The 19,712-nt window shown below is 46.3% G+C and overlaps 1 protein-coding gene across 8 annotated transcripts; it reads left to right on the forward strand.

Moving 5' to 3' along the window:
- Positions 1 to 171: 171 nt before the first annotated feature.
- Positions 172 to 19,686, forward strand: DENND2C (DENN domain containing 2C). Of its 8 annotated transcripts, none has more exons than XM_042833701.1 (20): positions 898 to 4,045; positions 4,907 to 5,002; positions 5,108 to 5,856; positions 6,835 to 6,983; positions 7,544 to 7,668; positions 8,055 to 8,222; positions 10,937 to 11,033; positions 11,740 to 11,784; positions 12,298 to 12,485; positions 13,237 to 13,346; positions 13,690 to 13,759; positions 14,128 to 14,205; positions 15,004 to 15,144; positions 15,513 to 15,661; positions 16,059 to 16,236; positions 16,588 to 16,629; positions 17,582 to 17,687; positions 18,495 to 18,734; positions 18,983 to 19,069; positions 19,513 to 19,686. In XM_042833701.1, the coding sequence occupies exons 1-20, from the start codon at positions 3,869 to 3,871 to the stop codon at positions 19,542 to 19,544; spliced, it is 3,027 nt and encodes a 1,008-aa protein (XP_042689635.1). In that variant the 5' UTR covers positions 898 to 3,868; the 3' UTR covers positions 19,545 to 19,686. The 8 variants fall into 8 exon arrangements, with proteins under 8 accessions (XP_042689637.1, XP_042689636.1, XP_042689635.1 ...); XM_042833704.1 differs by having other exon boundaries at positions 910 to 933; positions 3,921 to 4,045; positions 4,907 to 5,856; XM_042833703.1 differs by lacking the exon at positions 898 to 4,045 and adding an exon at positions 172 to 226 and having other exon boundaries at positions 4,907 to 5,856.
- The last annotated feature ends 26 nt before the right edge of the window (positions 19,687 to 19,712 follow it).

The following is a 19,712-nucleotide window of genomic DNA, read 5'->3' on the forward strand; positions in this document are numbered from 1 at the left end:
GTGCTCGGCTTCTGCGGACAGCAGCGGGACTCAACCGTGCCCCGGGGTGCGGGCTCGGGATGCTGAGCCGCGGCCGTGGGCAGTAAAACCGCATCTCTGAGCTAATCGGTGCGCCTGCGGAGCGGGGAGGGGCGGGGAAGGGAGGGAGGGGAGGACCGGCCGTGCGGCGCGGAGGGCGGGAGCTGAGCGTGCGCCGGGAGCGCCCCGCCAGCGGGGCCGGGCGGGGGTGAGCGCGGGTAGCGGCGGAGGAGCGCCGCGGGGAGGTGGGGGCGGCTGGGGGGGCGGGGCGGCGGACGGGACTCCTGTGCGGAACTGGGGTGAGGGTCGGGCTTCGTGCGAGGCCGCGGGCTGCCTGCCTCGGATCGACGCGGGAGGCGCTGCCACGGGAGAGCACCGGCTCTGCGAACGTCGTGCTGCTGCTCTGCGCCGCGGTGCGCGGTGCTGCCGGACACGGCGCGCCCCGAGCCGCGACCTTCGGGTCCCGGAGGGTCCGCGCGTCCCCGCGCAGTGGAGGAGAGCGCTGGCTGTGGGGGGTGGGGACGAGCGAATGAACCCCGGGAGGAGGCGATGTCCGCCGCAGCACCGCGCTGCCGCAGGAGTCACCGGCCGCGTTTTACCGCCGCCCCTCGCAAAGTCTCCGTAACTCTTCGCTAGCGGACCGGTTCTTCAGGAGCGTTAGGTATTCGTGCTCCTTCGTTGCGTTGAGGACTGCTGACAGCCGCGGCCAGGCGGCCCCGCAGGACCCCCGCTTACGGCCGTGCGCGCTCGGTGCCGCCCATCCCGGCGGCCAAAGGGCAAGCGCGGACATCGCGGTGTGGAGGAGAGGAGCTGCCGAGCGATCCCGTGTGCTGTCCTTGCGGGGATAGAGGGGGTGCGGGGGTCGTGGGGGAGAGGGAAAGGCGTCAGACAGCGACTGCTGCAGCGGCGACAGCGGTTTGTCCGGGATTGCGGTGTTTCTCCCTATCTCGCTTTAGTCCTGTCCCTTCAGGCCTGCGGGGAATTGCCCGATGTCTGAGCATGCAGACAATAAAAACTGCTGGGGGAGGGTGTGATGGGCAAGGAAAGAGACCCTGAAAGACACCTGGGTAAGCTGTCCCAAAAAATGTCTGTGGCTGCGGATTCTGGTTTGCTCAGGGAAAAGGCAAGTGCAGAGTGTGTCTGAGGAGCTCAGGAAGTGGAATTTCATCCCTTAAGGAAGAGTCAAATCTTCCTCGTCCCTACAAAAGTTGCAGGACCCACAAAGTCAGACTTAACCTTTTTGCCATATACTTTTGCCATCGGTTCTATAGCCAGGTATGGGGTCGGGTGGGACTCCGTTCCACACCATGAAGCAGAAGCTTTGAATGAGTTAATCATCAGAGTTGCTTTGGATGGAAATGGAAATGACTAAGCACACCACATTCCTGAAGCATTACTTGTTTTGATATAAAATCTGCTTGTCTGGTTCTGCCCGTATCTTTCAGCCATCTGAATGACACATTTTTGTTCAGAAAAAGTTCAGGTCTGTTGTGGAGCTGAACAGAATGAGAGTAGCTGAAAGCTCTGGGAGTCCTTCCTGCTGCACTGGCTGTCCCCTCATCCTTTTAGGACAGCTTCCCTAGCCTTCCCAAGACCAGAAGCTGCCTTGTATTGGGCTACCAACAGAGGAGGCTTAATGGCAAGGAGTTCTGTCATTTCTTAGGTGTCTTAGAACCACGTGGCTCGTAAAAGGAGCAAAAGATTGCTTCAGAACTGCATGGGCTTGCCAGATTGTTGATTTGCTTGTTCTCATGCCTGTTGTACAGCAGGATAAGGTAAGGTGGTGTGCTGGTGTCTTTGTTTAGCTATTTAGCTGCCAGCATGATTTGTTGAGGGGCGTTGTAGTGACCCACAGTGGGGGGGCTTGATCTCAGCTTTATTCTTAAACAGTACCAGCAACAGTTCTTTCCTTCAGTTTTTTGTTTTTTTTTCAAGAAACTGAGCTGCCTTGAAACTGTATAGAAAGTGTTTATTATGCTGTCTGCTTTCAGAATTGGGAGAGGGCTAAGGGCTACCTGTCGTGTGTTGTGAATGTGCCTCGTTTGTCTGCTTTGGGTAAACTTGTTTTGTCCCTCTTAGTTCCATGCTGTCTCTCTTATGGGGAGAGATGCGTGCTGTTTCTGCCATACTTGCTTGTGGCTGTTGCTTCCAGTGAATTAATTCAGTATTTTTGGCTACGCTATGCAGCTGTACTAATGCTATAGGGATGATAGATTTGGCTTTTGTAGAAGTACTGGAAAGCGTATTGGTGCTGCTGAAGGCGTTTGGAAGGAGGCATGGAGACAGAAGCAGTCACTGAAAGTCAGGTTAATCTGTGAAAAGAATGTGGGGTGGTCCCTCATGTACAAGTGCTGGCTGCCTGGCTCAGGTGAGCTCTGCCTGGTGTGTGTCTCTCTGAGCTACTCATCGGCCTGTCTCAGGCTGTGCCTGGTGCTATCAGGCATGGGTCAGACCACTACAGACTCCTCTTTCCTCACTAAATATCAGCTTTTACTGCTGGCCCTGGTTCATGTAATGAGTTTAGATTGAATGCCTGTATGCTGATAGCAGCCGGCTGCCTGGCAAGCCTGTGCAGGTGAAGAGCTGCATTCTTCTCCTTGGAGGATGGGTTATTTTGGAAGGCAGTTCAACACCATGGCTGGTGGAGCAGCACTTAGCAGCAGAGAGTGAGGTGCTTTGAACTTGTGTTCTGTTGCCTTCATTTAAGATGAACAAGAAGTCACGTGTTTCTACCTGTATGTTATAATGCAAAGGTCAGTGACATACCTTGGGTAGACCTTTGCTGCTTGCACTCAGAACAACGTGGCTCTGTTCCCAAATCTTCTAGTCTGGCTTTTCCCATTGGAGACCGTGCATGCTGGCTAGCCTGTGCTTTAGGTCCTTTAGGTCCTTTAGGTCCTGTGCTTTAGGGAGCAGCCCAGAGCACTGTTTTTCTCGTAGTTCCAATGGTGCAGGGAAGAGGAAAGTTGCTTTGCTGTCTGCTAATCAGGGCTGTGCAGACAGGGATTGAGGAAGGATGGATCTGCTCTGGCTCAGGATGTTTTAGAAACAATGCCCTATTTATAGGAGAGGGCAAAGGCCTGGGGCTGCCTGTGAGCAGCAGAGGAGCAGCCTGGCCTAGGGTCTCACCGTGGGGTGTGGTAGCACAGCAGTACCCTGCCAAAGGAATCAGGAATGATGAGACTGTAGGTGTGGTTTCCGTTTTATTAACAGTTGTGTGTAATTCCTAGGCTTGTTCTGTTCTTTTCCTGCTCCCGTGTGATGGGATGGACAGCCCCCATTAGTTTGCTGGTCCCCTGCCTGCTTCTTGCTGCTGGTGAGGAGGGAGTGTGTGCTGTGCTGCTCTGTGCTGTGCTGCAGTTGGCTGTGCTGTGTGCACAGGAGCAGCTTGCCTGCACTGCTTTGGAGACAGGGTATGGTGATGGTCAGGAGGGGTGCCAGTATGAGCGCACTGAGGGTATGGCAGAGTGCTGATAGGGGGCAGAGGGCTGATGGTGCAGCATATATCTTCAGCTCAGTTGCTTACTCGTGTAGTCTAAATTTAGCCCATTCGTTAATCATAGAACCACAGAATGGTTGAGTTGGAAGGGATCCCAGAGCCCCCCAAGCCCGACTCCATCACAGGCCAGTTCCCTTCCACCAGCTCATGCTGCTCAGGGCCTCATCCAGCCTGGCCTTGAGCTCCTCCAGGTACGGGGCACCTCCAGCTTCTCTGGCCAGCCTGTGGCAGGGTCTCACCGCCCTCTGAGTTAAGAATTTCCTCCTCACATCTAACCTAAATCTCCCCTCTTCTAGTTTAAAACTCTCTCAGTGACAATTGGGAGGATTATTCGCAACTGTCTGGGACAATATGATAAAAAATACTTGTCTTCAGGAACCTATGTTGTTCTATCTGAAGACAGGCAGCAGTGACCTTTTTGCCACAGCAAGCAACACTGCTTTGGTACAAAGTGTGGAAAGTCAGCTGGAGCTGTGTGACAGATTTGTTGGTGCTGGATCTCTGCAGCAAACCCACTTCTCCCTGGTGGTAAGGTGGCAGTTTCACTTGCCTTTCTTGCTGCAGGACCCTGCTGGAGAAATCACGTCATTTCTTTGGTGTTCCTTCTCTGCTGATCTAAATACAGCTCTCTTTTTCCCGATTCACCAGTTTTCTCTGCTTTTTGACTCCTGTTGTATGTCTTCCTAAAAATTCCCCTGACTGCCAGCCACTGCCCTCCAGTTTCTCTGCTGGCAAAGTTAGATCAGGTATTGACACGCAGAACATCAAACAAGTTTTCACTTGTGCTGTTGAGCTCTTCTGCAGTCAACACAACCATGCAAATCTGCCTGTGCGAAGCAGCAGCCGTCCTGCTACTGCTGACACTGGAGAGGTAGATGTGGTTGTCTGTCAATAGAGCTGGCATGGTGTCTTGTATCTTGCAGAGTTAGAGAGCTCCAGTGGAGACGTGCTGCTGCAGCAGCACTGTGGGCTGCCTGAGCAGTGCAGAGCATCAGAGAAACAGAATGCTCCTGTTTGGCCTGCATCAGTACAAGTATGCTGCAGAGGAGCTGGCTGGGAGTTCTGCTGCAGACAGGACATGGTGTTGTGTTTCTGTGCCACCAAATAATTTCCTTGAGTTTGGGCCTTGGGGATCCCTGGCAGCGTTTTATTCCCGTTGCAGTGTTTTATTTGTTTTTTTAACCCAGTGAGACCTCTAGTTCCTTTTGTGAGCCCTCCCAGATATATTCAGCAGCAACAGGCTTTGTGAAGAGTGCACTAAGAAAGGCAGTCTTGAATGTGTGGTTTGGGGAAGAATGTTCTTCAGCAGTTGCCAAAGTACAGCTGGAAACTCCTGGTGTTGTGTATGGTTGGAATGCAGCTGATGGTTCTCTTTTTTTCTGTCCTCAGGTTGCACTAGGAGGCAGTTCTTGCAGGACTCAGGGGCTCTGGGATGCCCCTGGATGCTTTGGAGTCTCATGCCAGCTTGATGCATGCAAGACACAGGTGAAACTGGGCAGAACTGGAGATGGGGTGTTTGTAAGCACGTTGGCACTTGCCATGCACCCAACAGAGACAGGTGACAGTAGCTTCTCCCGCTCTGCTGTGCAGACCCTTTCTCGGAGCCACTGCCGCAACATCAAACAGAAGATCTCCCAGTGGGAAGGGAGAGCACAAGGGTGCTCCAGCAAGGAGAAACAGCAGTTGAATGATTTTGGAGTAAAATATGATCCAGGCTGCAATGTTCTGTCCAAAGTGAAGCCTGAAGATACAGAGAAGGGCAGAAAGGCTGGGTCTAAAGATCCAAAGAACTTGGGTTTGGACTTCAGGGAAAATGCGAGGAGTTGCTTGCAAACTGCTGACTGTGGTGACCTCAAGTCCTGTGCGTGCAGCCATGCTCCCCAGGCCAAGGAGAATGGAAAATGGCAAGCAGGTTTCCCAGACCCAGGGGAGGCATTGCCCCCAGGCAACTTCTACACTTTGCAAGGGCTTTGGAGGAAAGTAGACCCTAGCACAGCCCTGCCAGTTCCTGTGGACCTTCAGAAGAAGTGGGGGAATTGTGGCTTCACAGAAAGAGAGCGGAAAGCCGAAGGAGTGGAATTGTTCTGCGGGGCAGAGAGGAATGTGAAAAACTCTTACTTGGAGGCTGTGGAGCAAGAGAAGAAGTTGGCTGCAGTCCCGCCACCCAAGCCCCGTAGGACTTTCCGCTATCTTGCAGAAAACTGTGCCAGCAGCTGCAGCGATGCCAGAGCTACCAAGGAAGCTCCCCTGGAAAAGAAACGTGGAGGAGATCTGGTTTCGTTTTCTAACAATCTGGAGAAGAGAACAGTCAGCAGAAGGATCCGAGGAAGAATCCAGAGGTATGTTGATTCATCTGTCATCTATGAAACTCATTCCGTTAAATCAGATTCTGCATGGGTCTAAACAGCTTGCTTGCCATGATGTCCTTGTGGAGGTGATGATCAGTACTGTTGATGAGGAGACAATATTTCTGGATGAAAGTACCGCCTTTCTAACATTCTGTACACATTGCTTTTGCTGCTGATAATCTTTTAAATGCTCAAAGCCCCAAACATTTATCAATCCCACACTTTGAAACATGAGTGACAATATGCTGACCCCAGGGAGAGCTTGTTCTCAGTTGCAACTTGTAGATTACAGAGTAGCCTTCTCTTGTGGCAGTATTGCTGCTAAATGTTCAAATTTTCCTCTGAATGAAAAATTGTTCTGTTGGAGAATTGTTATTTAGTGTCTTAGAGTTGGAGGCTGTCAGGTGCCCCTCTAGCAGCTGTTTAGGGCAGGTGTGCTAGAGATGAGTGTAAACACAATGAATGGAGATGTGACTAGGACTCCTGAATCCTTTTTTCACAGTGGCAAGGTGTGCAGCAAACCCCATAAGTTTTGTGATGATGGGTTAAATCGCAGTCAGCTCCTTTGTGACCTCTATGTCATTATTTTGGGTTGGAGGCCAAATATATGAAAACGCCAACTCCCAAAGTTTCCTTTAGCAAGAACAGTAGAGGAGAGATCCTGTAGAAAACTGCTTAATTCAGAGTACTGCTGCAAGTGCTTAGTCTGCAAAAGCTGTGACAAGATGGGATGGGGTTTACCTTGCCTGCTTGTGGTGTGCTTAGCCATGGAGCCTCAAACTCCACTTTTTAAATTTAAAAACCTTCCAGGGTAAGTGAGCAGGACTTGATTGGCAGAGTCCAGAGTGGAGCATCCATGTACGTGATGGACCCAAGTGGGATCAAAGTCCGTGTGAGCTGGGTAGTGCAACTCAATGGCCTTTGTACATGATGTTGTCTTTAGATGATGTTATGCTGGTTTTCCTCTAGGAAATCCTTTGAGTTTGAGGACATTCAGGGCTTCCGCAACTGGGTGTCTGCCACCAGGTCCCGTAAACTTCAAGAAGAAGCAGATGGCACTGCAGGAGCCAGGCTCATCTACACACAGTCAGAAGACAACATCTATGAGGACATTATCTGTATGTGCCTGTTCTTGGGGGTACACTCATGTTGTTTAGGGGTAGCTAAACTGCTGGGGAGGGAGGAATGAAGATGAGAATGCATTGAGGACCTGACCAGCTCTGTGACTTTTATGGTCTTCCCCATCTGAGTTCTTCATTGGTATTAATAATTATCTGTTTGTGAATAACCATGCAGGATAGCTGTCTGCATCTGGTTTCAGATGTCATGGGAGGCTGCTAGAATTCACCTGTGCTAAACTGATTTCTTTATTAGCTCTTCACATCCCCTGCTTGAGTACTGCAGTGAGATTGTGCGGGTACTGACCGAACTAACTGCTTTGCAGTTGAGCTGCTTTCTCCACAGTGGTAGAAATGTTCTACTTTTCTGATCCGTGTAGCTTGCCAGTTTTATGGTAATGGATTAGGTGGACCTCTAGGTGGTAGAAGCCTAATCCATCCTTAAACGGGTGTCTCTTCAGACTCTGTTCAACCTTGGCAGACAACTGCACAGACTTTCCTTGCTTATTTGCCTTGTAAGCATTCAGAACTTTAGCTTCTTCTGTAAATCCCCCATTCAGTGCTTCTTCCAGGTCCTGAAAAAGAGAACCCCTATGAAGATATCAGAGTGCTGCCTTTACCCCTATGGAAGGTCCCATCTGTTTGGAAATTACCACCTTCCCAAAGCAGCAGTAGAGCTCCAAAGGTAGGGTGAGGGGATTCAACCAGCATGTGTTTACAAAGAGTCATCTTTACAAGGGCTGTTTTGTGTTCCTCCTCTACCCTAGTTTGTCAGTGCTATGTCATTGTTTTTCCTTTTATTTTTTTTGCCTGTTATGTATATAAGTGGTAATAAACAGCCGTGGCAATGACAGTTCATAAAACTATTAAGGAACAAAAGAATAGAATCAAGAGTGCTTAGATGTGATACTTGAATGTACCACTTGAATCACAGGATGGGGGTGGGAGAGAAAGCTTTGGAGTGCAGGAAGTTGCAGGAAATCTATCAATCATAATCTGACTTTTTTACCTCTGAACTTGGACCAAAGCTTTATCCCATACTTAGCCATCCCTTCTGATTCTGTTTTCTAGCTTCCTCCAAAACCTTCCTTCCTCAGTCGCAAGACTTTTGAGTTAAAGCCTTCCCTGACAAGTTTGCAAGGGAAGATTGTGAAGGACACGACCTTGCCTGTCACACTGACCGACTGGAAGCTGTTGCGAGCAGTAGAGGCTACTAGCAGGAGAAAGAACTTGCCCTGGGTGAGATTTAAGCATGAAACATTTCTTCTTGCATGGTGTTTCAAATCCTTGCTTCTTTGTCCAGCACCTCTAAGTGCTTCATGTGTCTGGCAGGTAAATGTTGCTTAGCACTGCTGTGTGTGTGGACAAATGCTTCTCTTGAACCATTTTCCTCCGAGGAGTAGGGCAAGTATTGGGAAATGGAAGAACAGAGAGCCAGTTCTGGGTGGGCCAGTAGTAGTTTTGCTGATGAATAATCTGCAAATGGGGCAATAGGTCAAATGGATACCAGTTCTATCTATGGATACCAGCTGTTCCTAGTGCTTTGTCAGCAAAGCCTCTTTCCACGAAGTACGTTGATGTTTTATACTGAATGCAATGCAGGAAGGAAAGGAAGCTCTTTGTAAGCTGAGGGGTCAGCCCTGTACTATTCTGTTTGTGCATATGTTTCTCCTGAGGACTTCTTAGGCTGAGCCCTGTGTTCTCACTGCAGGGACTGAGCTGTTAATGGCTGACAGCATGGGGCTGTGAGAAGGCTGGGCACTTGCTTACTTGACATTCTGGCTTGTGGTTCTTGACTTTGGGAACACGCTTTTGCAGCTGTTGCCATATTCTAAAGGTGAGCTGCACCTCGCTGGGATAAGCCCATTTCCCATAGCCTTCCTACAGTTCTCCCCTTTGCTGCTTCTGGTTTTTCCTTTCTGCCTGTGTGCAAAATACTGATACACTTCTGATTAGCGGGAGAGGCCTGTAATTCAGTTTTGCACTACAGGATTCATTCTGATTCTCATTTGATGTGCTTGGAAACTTTCTAAATACTGGCATTAGTTAACACTTTGAAGCATGTGCTATAGAAGGACAGTTGCAGCTACCTCTGCGTGCTGTATGTGTGGCACATGGTGTGCAGGACTCCAATTCCAGTTGTAGCGTTGACAACAACTTGCTTGTGCCATGATAAAATCATTAACTGCTGCAGATCATTATTTCTTCAGAACATGTGCTCAATTTGAACAATTTGCAGAGGCCTGTGAAGTATAATTGGACACCTGCAAAATGCTTTTCACACGTTAAGTGTTTTGGAATATCAAGGAACATTTGAATGTGCTTTGTTTTTGTTTTTGTTTTTTTTTTAAACAAAGTACAGGCTTGGAAAATTGTTGATACTGGAAAGATTGTAAAGATGCTGTGGAGGATATCTTTCTTTTGGAGGAGGAAAGTGTAATGTTTCCTAAAGCAAACCTACTCCAAAAATCTGGTAGTAATTTTCATGCAGGAAGCACAGTGCTCCTAGGGAACTGAGCCAAGATTACTCAAGAGATTGAGAAAAGGATTTTAGTCTAAGAAGAAAAAACGTTATTGCTCAAGAAGCACATAAGAAGCCTTAAACACACCCAGTATCTTCCACTGGTGACTCGACTGTGCAAAAATGAGAACAGAAATTGAAAACTTCTCAATAATGCTGGATGGTAGAGGGAAAAGAAGGCAGATTTTGCAAGGGAAGCACCACCTCCTGAGGTCTGTTTTCTTCCTTTCAGCCTCATTTTTAGGATGTATTAGTCTAAAGCAGAACACCAGGAGACAACATGTGTGAGGACATTTGAAAAGGAGAAGAGCTAATTATAGTTTGCTGAACTGGGGATAAAGGCTTGAGCTGAAAAACAGGTTCTCTCTCTGGGTATCTTCCTTTTTATGCAGTTTTTGTGGTGACAAATGGCTGGGCACACCCTGCTACATCCAGTAGGAGCATTTAATGAATTCTTAACTGGAGACATGAATGAACTTGATCTGCTGTTTGCATTTAAAGTAAATCCTTCACAGTGAAGTGATAGCAGTCTCTGACGTGCAGAATCAAGGAGCTGCCTGCAGCACTGTATACCTGGCAGATGAGGGTAACAGTGCAGAGAGGCCCATGACAGGAGTAACAGAAAGCTTTATGAGTTTGGTTTTAAGGCCTCTGTGACCAGTGAAGTGAAGGTTAGCAGTGCTGACATGGGGTGCCAAATGCTGACACTTCTTCTAGGTCTGTAGTCTGCTTTGAACTGTGCTGTTTTCCAAAGTTTTTCTTCCAGCAGACTGAGTCTGTGTTTGCCTGCAGCATAGACCACTTCAGTTCCACTGTCTTTTATTACCTGTGCAAAATGAAAGTACTTAATCTGTTGATTTTGGCAATTTGCCCTGGGACAAGGACTTAGTGCAGCCTTGCTCTGTGCTCAACCTGTGTTTTGGAGTGCTAGCTATTTGACAGTTAGAAACAACAGAAACCACCAAAACTAAGCATAAAAAGTGAACTACACTGGGGGGAGTTCTACTTCTCATTGGGCTTAGAGAGAATCTGGGTACTTGAGAGCTTGTGGAGTTCAGAGGCTTTCGAGCTGGAGGGTTTATAAGATATTCTTGCAAGGGCCTTTGCAATAGAAGACTGAGATCTGATGCCAGCCAGTTTGCCACTTCTGCTGTCTATCTTATAAGCAAAATATAACTTCCAGAATGTATACATGGTTTAGTGTCAACTTCAGGCTGTGCTAATGGTAATTGTGCAGCAAAAACTACGCCCATTCGTTACTCAGTTAACTGCTAAAAGTATTCTAGCAAGCAGTCTCTGAGCCAGGGGCCCTGGCAGGGATTCAACAACTTTTCCCAAGTATTGTAGTCCCAGATGACAGATGTTGGGCTCTAGTCTGTTGGTCCGTTCTCTGGACCCCCTTACTAATCTCTGGTTCTGCTTTGGATTTCAGATGGTACTAAAAATACAGGAGATCTTTGTTTCTAAGCGTGGGAAGAAAAGGGTGAAGTTGCTCAGTCCTGCTGGGAAGGAAATGCCTCCAACAAAAGGTACAGAGCTCTCCAGCACTGTTCTCTTTGATACAGAATTGTTGAGTGGCACAATTTCTGTGTGTGCTGGGGTTCTCTTAGACTTTCCTGCAGCTCATTCTGGGCTGACTTAACAGTGCTGAGCCCCGTGTCTTGCAACTGGAATTGTTGGACTTTCAGCACCAGTAGGACTGGGAACACTTGACTTGCACAAATTTAACACTGGTACAGGTGGAAGATTCCCCTGTAGTCTGAACCTGAAGAGCTGGAGTAATGATTCCAAGTGCTTTTTCAAAGAAACAGAACAAAACCACTTGGCACTAGAACTCTCTGTGACTGCTCTACTTTTCTGTGCCTCTACAATGATATTCTTGTGTACTTAAAAACTACAAGCAGTGGTACAATCTGTATTTATAGTATATTCTGTCCAACAATTTATAGTATATTCTGTTAACTTTTACAGCAGCTTCAAATAACCACTTGGTTGCTCTTTGCCTCTGATCTGCATCCTGGAAACAGGGATCTTAATCAGCTCTACTTCCTGGAATTTACTGTTGTAGCACATTTGCCAGTAGTGGTTGTTCTTTGCTGGTGCCTTGAGCAGGATAGATGAGCAGACCTGAGTGATGTTGATCTGATGAGTCTAAAGTTCTCTGTCTTTCCCAGGTTAGGGTGTTGCCCATCTTCCTTCTGCATGGCTAATAAGTGAAAACTGTGTGTGTTTCAGGTGAAACCAGTGGAAATGAAAGTGATACGGAAAACCAGCCAAAAAGTGAGTGAATCATAAGGGCTGGTCCTGTCCTCACAGCACAACACAAAAGATTCTGGTGGGATGGCCATGCTGACAAGTTGTGGCTTCTGCTGAGACAGAGAAAGGGAGCATCTGAGGGTTAGTGTGGCCAAGACTGGGAGCTGTTGCAGCGACAAATCAACTTCTGTTTCACCCACTTCTCTTGAATCCTTCAGGTTTAAAGCCAACAATCTGCTAGCAACTAGCAGTGTTGCTCTGGGATGTATGGAAGACATGGCAGGAGAATGCTAGTTATCAAGCAAGGAGATTTGCAGAGTTGCTGCAGGGCAATTGCTCCTTTATCTGGAACTGCTCTGAACTTGACAAATGGACCCAGGAGTCCAAAGCCCATAGCATGCAGCAGTTCTGTGGCATTAGTCAGATGCACCGACCCCTTTTTCCCTTAATGAAGGTGATGACAGTTCTTGTTCTGTAACTAATAGGTTTCTGGCAGTAAAAGTCACAGGCTGGTTTTGGATTTGTCCCTTTCTTCAGGTCGACATAGGGGCCTGCTACTGGTGCAGTCAGCCTCCAAGAGGAACCCACACTACCAAACATTGGAGAGAGATTTAATAGAGCTCCAGGAGCAGCAGCTGTTTGAGCTGTTTGTGGTAGTGTCACTACAGAAAAGGGCATCTGAGATAAAATACACACCACAAATCATACAGCAGTTTCCCAGCAAGGTAAGAGTGGCATGGAAGCATTTGCATAAAACACAGCAGCTGTTTATTTCTAAGAATTCTTTCTGTGCTGTCAGAAGTAATCCACTGATTATTATGAGTATTATCCTAAGCTCGTTAAGGGAGGTTATTGTCCAGCAGCATAAGGATTTGTGTGCACATACCTTCATTGTGTTTGACATGTACGTGTTTTGGATTCACAAAATTAATAAGGGACTATAGCCAGAAAGAGTGCAAGGTCTTAATTAATGGGTAGAATTGAATGTATGTGCTGACTGAAAATATAGTCCTTAAAATATCAGCTGTACGGAATGAACTTTGCTCTTCTCAGGAATGTTTCATACTTAAATGAAATCCCTATCTTGAAAACCTCCCTTTTGCCTCTTCTGGGCACTTCTAAGAATTGAGAATTTTCCTGTCTTCAGATCTCCTAGGAGTAGAAGTGAGGCAAGCTGCCTAATGGCACAACAGTTGTTTGGGCGCTTCATTCTCCTGTGAATTTGGCCATGGCTCTGAATCTTACTCAGTTCCTACCGCAGCCAGCTGGGTAATTTTAAAAAGGTCCAGTCAGCAGCTAAGTTGCAAGAGGGAGCTGGGAATCTGTTTTAGTGAGAATGCTTTCTCCCATATTTGTAGATTAACTATCAGGTGGTTCAGTACTTCGAATAATCAAGAAGATACTGTCCCCTTTTCTTTTAAATGCTGAAGCTGTGCACCACACTTCAGTGACTTTAAATATATGTTACCTCTCCAGCCTGAACATCGCTTCAGACAGTCAAAGGATACTGAAGAGAGGCTAAAGGTCATTCCCAAATTCTGCTTTCCAGATCCCAAAGACTGGTTTCCTGCGTCAGACCTTAAAAGGTAAAGACTTGCTATGTACAGATGGGTCTGAGGTGGGTCTGAAGTCTTAGATATGTAGAAGTTTCCTGGACCTGAGGAACTGCAGCCAAAGCAAGGAAAAATGGGAAAGGCTGAATCTCTAAGCCCTGTGAAGGGGGAAGGTGAGATATGGAGGTGGGCTCAGAGGTACTGCATCTGTCTGATCATCTTTATTATGAGTTTTTTGTTTGGCTACTCATTACAGAAGGGGTCTTTGGCATGATCAGAAGGATACCTTATAGTCTGTATGGAGCACGTTTTACTTAGTCAATCTTGTCTGAACTGTATGGTGAATTTAACTCCTGACTCTTCTTTGGTTTCCCAGTGAAACATTTTCTTTTGTGTTGACGGGCGAGGATGGCAGCCGCTGGTTTGGATACTGCAAGAAGCTCCTGGTAAGCATCTGTGTACTGGGTGGAGTGTAAAGAAAGCACTGTTAAATGCACAATCAAATGCAGAATATGAATCAGCAGTAATTTCCCAGGTGGGTTAGGCAGCTCCTGGGCTGCTGCTGCTGCTGCTGAGGTTACCAGTCATTTAATTGCATAAGGGAAGGAGCATAACAATGCCCAGCAATACAGTAAAGTGAATTCTGGGTGTGAAAGCTCCTGGAGCTGGTTATTCCTCAGGAATCCCACAAGGCAGAAGTGTCGAGGGTACTACAGCAGAAGTAATACTATACATAATGCATCAACTACACTGTGTGTGTTAGTTTGTTTTTCACATCCATGCTCTCAGCGTAACTGGTCCTGTTGCTTTTCAGCCAGAAGGGAAAGGGAAGCGCCTTCCTGAGGTGTACTGCATCGTCAGCCGCCTGGGCTGCTTCAACCTCTTCTCCAAGGTGAGATGAGAAACTGTATTCATCTGTGACATGGGTCTGACAGCCAGCAAGCACCAAGAAGTAACTGGATGCTTTTCTCCAGTCTAGAATTTTCTTAGCAGTTGTAATCCATCAGTGTAGTGCTTCCTTGCCACTTTTGTACTTGATGGGCAAATAATTATACTAGGGCTGGGACTTGTCAGCTGCTATACAGAAAATTCAGCAAATTATTGTCAGGAAGTGGCTCCTAATACTTGTTAATATGAATAGTGTCCCTTTGTCCTCTTCTTTCATGACTTGGAAATGAAAAATCATTTATTTTGTGGGCAAGAGGGTAACGAGGGAAAGATCTCAGCTTGTTTCTCCTAGCACAGTAAGGAGAATAGATAAGGAACTAAACACTAGAGAAAGCTCTTGCAGATACAGAACAGTTCCTGCAGAAGAGTACGGGGTGAATTTGTGATGATTTCTAATAATTGGACCAGTGAGTTACTAGAACAGTGTTTCAGAAAGATGATTTGGATGAGATGTTGCCCTTCTTCCCCATCTAACTAGTGTATCTGATTACAACACATAAGAGATTTCTTCTAGTAGAAGCAGTATGGAATTAAGAATGGAGAGTTGTACTTACAGTTACGTATTACCATTTGCTTGTTCGGACATTCGAGAGGTTACACAAGAACCCCAGGGCAAGGAGGAAGGAGGGCTGTGAGTCTATGTTGGACCCCTCACGTGTAGCTATGGAATGGGACATAACATAGGCTTGTATTTCTTTGGGCTAACCAGCATGCAGTGAATCAAAGTCTGATTTATTTGCAGATTTTAGATGAAGTGGAGAAAAGGCGAGAGATGTCCCCAGCCCTCGTCCACCCATTTATGCGCAGTGTAATGGAGGCGCCTTTCCCTGCTCCCGGACGCACTATTACTGTGAAGAGCTTCCTGCCAGGAGCAGGAAATGAGGTAACTGAATTCAGGACTGGTTTTCCTGTGTTGACTGGTGTCTGTGGGGCAAAGTGGCGTTTTGCAAACTGCACTGTAGAGTGATGCTGTCTGTAAATCATTGATCTGATGGTAATTTCCAGACTGACTAGAGGTTGTCGGAGAAACCAGCTTCCCGTTGAACTGCACAATAGAAGTGATTCGTTGCTTTTTTTAAAGGAAGAGCAGGTTGAGAGTCCTTTGCGATGCTCTGAACTGTCCGTCCAGGTGATGTGGGTTCAACCTGTGAGGATCCAACACTTCTGCTTTCCAGTCAGGTCCTCCCTCATCCAGCCTAATGCTGTGATCTGGCTGTTCCATCCAGCACTCTGCATCTCTGCTGTTCCCAGGTTATGAAACTCTGCCGTCCGTCAGATTCTCGACTTGAACACGTTGATTTCGAATGCCTGTTCAGGTGCCTCAGTGTCTCTCACATGATACGGGTCTTTGCCTCTCTCCTGCTGGAAAGGAGAGTGATCTTTGTTGCTGACAATTTAAGGTAAAGAATGAGTCTGAGTGACCAGTTCTTTCTGAGGCATGTTGCTTTTTCTCTTGTATTTGGGCCTGTTTCATGTGTGAGCTTGTCTAACTTTCTGTAAATAATTAGATTTAAAAGCTTTTGGCAGATTCTCCACAGAACTTTTGCATGCTTAACATTTGGAGTGCGCTGCTTACCTAAGAGGAGACAAGGGAATGTTTCCTTTACCTCTTTACTCTGGGCTGATGCTATTCCTAGCTCCCCATAACTTGACTTCATAAATGGTTGCATGGGGCTTCTTCTGATGCACAAGCAGCATACATAAATTACATTTCCTCAGAGCATTTCTAACCTATGTCTGTAGCAGAACACTGAAAGAGACACTGACAATCCCTTCTGTGCTTCCCTTACTTTTTAGCACCCTGTCTAAATGTGGCCATGCTGCAGTTGCAATACTTTATCCCTTCACTTGGCAACACACGTACATACCAGTGCTACCAACTTCTATGATTGATATTGTGTGCTCTCCGACTCCATTCTTAATTGGCATTCTCTCCTGCTCATTACCACAGCTCCAAGACCTGCCTGTAGAAGAGGTGAGAACTGGGCAAAACACTGTGGAGGGACAATTGCAGTGGAATTAGGCTGACTTCTTTGAAAGAATCTCTGTGGATTCTGTCTTAATGTAACGTCTTAAACCTTTCTGAGACAGTTTTTAATTTGTAAGATACATGCCAGCACATTCCTTTGCTGTCAAAGATTAATAATATTGACTGTTCTTATAGACAGGCTGAAGTCATGCAAAACTTGTGTGTGACATCCCCTAAAACTGGGGACAAAAGAAAAGTTTTATATATACATATATATATAAAGTTATTGTTTTTTTCCTGCTGCATGGCAACATACATAGTTACAAGAGCTAATATTTTTTGTCTGTTTTTCCCTAGGTTCTGATTGTTGATCTTTGTGCTGACAAGTTTTTGCAAGAGGTGAGTGAAAGAGTGAAATTACAGCACTGGTTACTCTTGGTGGTGTTACATGCCAAGAATAGGATCCACAAATGTGAGCAAGAAATCAGTTAAGACTTGTTTTCATCTGTAGACTCCAGTGGCTGAAGAAATATCTTGCATTCCTTTTTTATCACTAGAGAAGGAAACAGGCTTGTTGAAAGGCTGAGGCTGCAGGAGCAACAGCATAGAGCGCTGTGAAGCCAGGCATGCTGCTGAACTGGATTTAAAAAGAGGATCTTGGTTCAGCATGTGAAGTGGACCACTAGGATTCCTTGTTGCATTCTGGCTGTCTTTCTGGACTTATTCTCTACTTGATTTTCCCCTCTCTCATCTAGCTAGGGTGTGTTTGTTTGTTTTCCCAGGAGTGGTAGTCTGAGAGAAATTGTCACAGTTCACATGTGATTCTCTGCTGGCCCCAAACTTTACTAAATGTGCTGAAAAAGCCTTCTACATCACCAGACAAGTCACTATGAACTTAGTGGAGTGTTACTAGTTCAGGAGGATATTTGCATCTCTTTTCCCTTGCCTTACTGTTCTATTTTGCATTGCAGCCTGCAAGTGGAGAAAGGTATTAAAGGATTGTTTTCTCACTAAAATGTCATTTAGTGACATTTGTCATATTTTCTCAACAGACTATTGTTGTTCTAGTGTGTTTTATCACTGCTCTGATAAGCCTGAGTCTGTGTAATGGATTTGATATACGTTGTTTTGTGTTAATGTATGCATTGATTCTAGTTGTAGAGAGAAGGCATTGGGCAAGTGTTTTTCATTTCTGTGGCAACAAGACAAATATATTGCCTCCACCAGAATGCAACACATCAGAGTAACTTCCCTCTAATTGTTCTAGGCGTGTTAAGAGTATTTCTCATCAGAGAAGTTTCTGTTGAACAGATGTAACACAAAAAGCTTACACGGTCACTTTTCTGTTTAGGTATCGGATGAAGAAGAAATCCTGCCTCGTAAGCTCCAGGCTGCACTTGTCCAAATTTTGGAGGAGCGAAATGAAATCTTGTCACACGAGCAGAATTGCACACAAGGTATATCTGTAGAAAAGTCAGCAGGCCTCTTCAGTTACCAAGTTGCTGCCACAGAAGTGTGCAAATGGAAATAAGCTTTACAGAGTAACATTTTATAAAGCTATTTTCCTGTGATCTTACTGATAACATATTTCACGTGAATGTATTAGAAATCTGCTGTCCTAATAATTGTTCCTCTTTTCACAATCAGTGTGTGGAAAACTCTGGTGTTACTTAGGCCAAGTGTATCAGTTTCCATGCTTTGAGTTTTCTGTAATTTTCCTGAAGTGGTAGAGAGGAAGTTTTTCTTAAATGGAGAATAGAGTAAATTCTCTGTACGTCAGAGGATAATTTGACATCATTTTCAAAGTTGCTGGTCTTGATACACAGTCTTTCAGATAAATTAATCTGAGAATTTTAGAAAGTATTGAATGCCATTGAGAGAATGGCATTGACAAATTGTGATTCCATGGTCATCAGCGTAAGAAAATTTTCCACTAGGTTTGTGTTTTGTGATTTGCCTCACTCTTTAAAAGAATTAGACTATTATGAACTTACTGCTTATTAGTTTTTTACTGGGTGAAAAGAAATTCTGAATGCTTTCACTGCTGGAAAAGCTTCAAAATGGAACCTGTCTCAGCAGAAAGCTGTCATGGGAGAGGAGTCTAAACACTTGAGCCAAGTCTCCTTTGGTATTGAATACCCATATGAAATTCCATAGTCTGAGAAAGCCAGCCGAAAAAGCATCTGTTGCTCTTCTTTTAGAAGAGGAGTGTCCCTCTAATGTGAGTCACTTTGGACATTTCTCCTCTGCTATCTTCTTCACAGGTGACATGCCTTTAAACTCCCTGGTCTCCGAAGCTTTTGTGCACTTCTTTGTGGAGATTGTTGGTCACTATTCCCTGCACATGAACGTTACAGAGAAAGGAGAGCGAGTGTTCCAGCGGGAACCATTCCGTAAATCCCACACGTCACGCAACGTGCGCCATTTCCTGCACTTTTTCATGGAGACACAGATGTTTGCAGGGTTCATACAGGATCGAGAGCTAAGTAAGAGTGCTGTCAAAGGTGAGGCTTTCTTGTTTTACAAACTCACTTCCACATCACGTATCTTTAACTCTTACAAAGCCTTTTGCCCCAGCAAGTTTTCCTGTTGGCATATGTAATAGCTCTGTGGCCTTCTAGGTGTTCAGTAAAGTTAATCTCATTAAGCAAAGGATGCCTTTGTCTCCCTCCTGGCTTTGGTCTTGCACACAACGATGTTGATGCCTGAGGTGGAGGATCTCACCCAACTGCGTGCTGCTTTCTCTCTGTAGGTCTTTTTGAGGTCCGTGCCTTGGAGTATCTGGAGAGCATTCCAGAGACTGAGCCGACTGGGATGAACAGAATCCTTCGCACTCTTGGTAAGGAGACAGCTTTTTTATTTTATTTCCCTCCTATATTTTGCCTTGTGTACACATGCTGCTTTCCTTTGCCTCACCCAAGGAGGCTGTGGATGCCCCATCCCTGCAGGCATTCAAGGCCAGGTAGTCTGCTGGTTGGTGACCTGCAGACAGCAGGGGGTTGGAACTGGATGAGCATTGTGGTCCTTCTCAACCCAGGCCATTTCTTGATATGACTGTAAGGTATTTATTTTAAATAAAAGTTTTGACTTTGGATAAAATGTGCGGAAGTGTTCTAATCCCAGAGTTGTCCAAACTTGGCAATTTCGGGCTTGGCAGTACGTGCAACACAGGACAGAAGTCCTTCTGTGTGGGTTTCTGCTCTCAGAAGCTCCTTGGACCACTGACCAAGATACATCTCCAAATCCTGACATGTTGTTTTGTTTTGTTTTGTTTTCCTCTAGGAAGTAAGATGAAATTTCTCCAGAAGAAATGAACGTGCTCTGCCGTAGAACGGCAGAGAGCAGCGAGGAGGCGGGTGGAGAACCAACCCCTGCCCGGAGCCGGACTCACAGCTTCTACCACAGCTGAGGCGGCCACTCCGGGCCGCCATAACAAGCAGCAGTGCCGCAACCAACCACCCGTGTCCTCTCCTCTCTGGGCG

This window comes from Centrocercus urophasianus, unplaced genomic scaffold, assembly GCF_019232065.1.
Source record: "Centrocercus urophasianus isolate 14NV4802_14NV808 unplaced genomic scaffold, USGS_Curo_1.0 seq_42, whole genome shotgun sequence".
Lineage (NCBI taxonomy): Eukaryota > Metazoa > Chordata > Aves > Galliformes > Phasianidae > Centrocercus > Centrocercus urophasianus.

Excerpts from the sequence above, each read along its gene's own strand:
- DENND2C (XM_042833699.1), top strand. The coding sequence starts at position 3,869 with ATGATAAAAAATACTTGTCTTCAGGAACCTATGTTGTTCTATCTGAAG. Across the intron at positions 7,669-8,054 it reads GCAGCAGTAGAGCTCCAAAG|CTTCCTCCAAAACCTTCCTT; the intron begins GTAGGGTGAGGG and ends TCTGTTTTCTAG. Across the intron at positions 17,688-18,494 it reads CGAGCAGAATTGCACACAAG|GTGACATGCCTTTAAACTCC; the intron begins GTATATCTGTAG and ends TCTTCTTCACAG.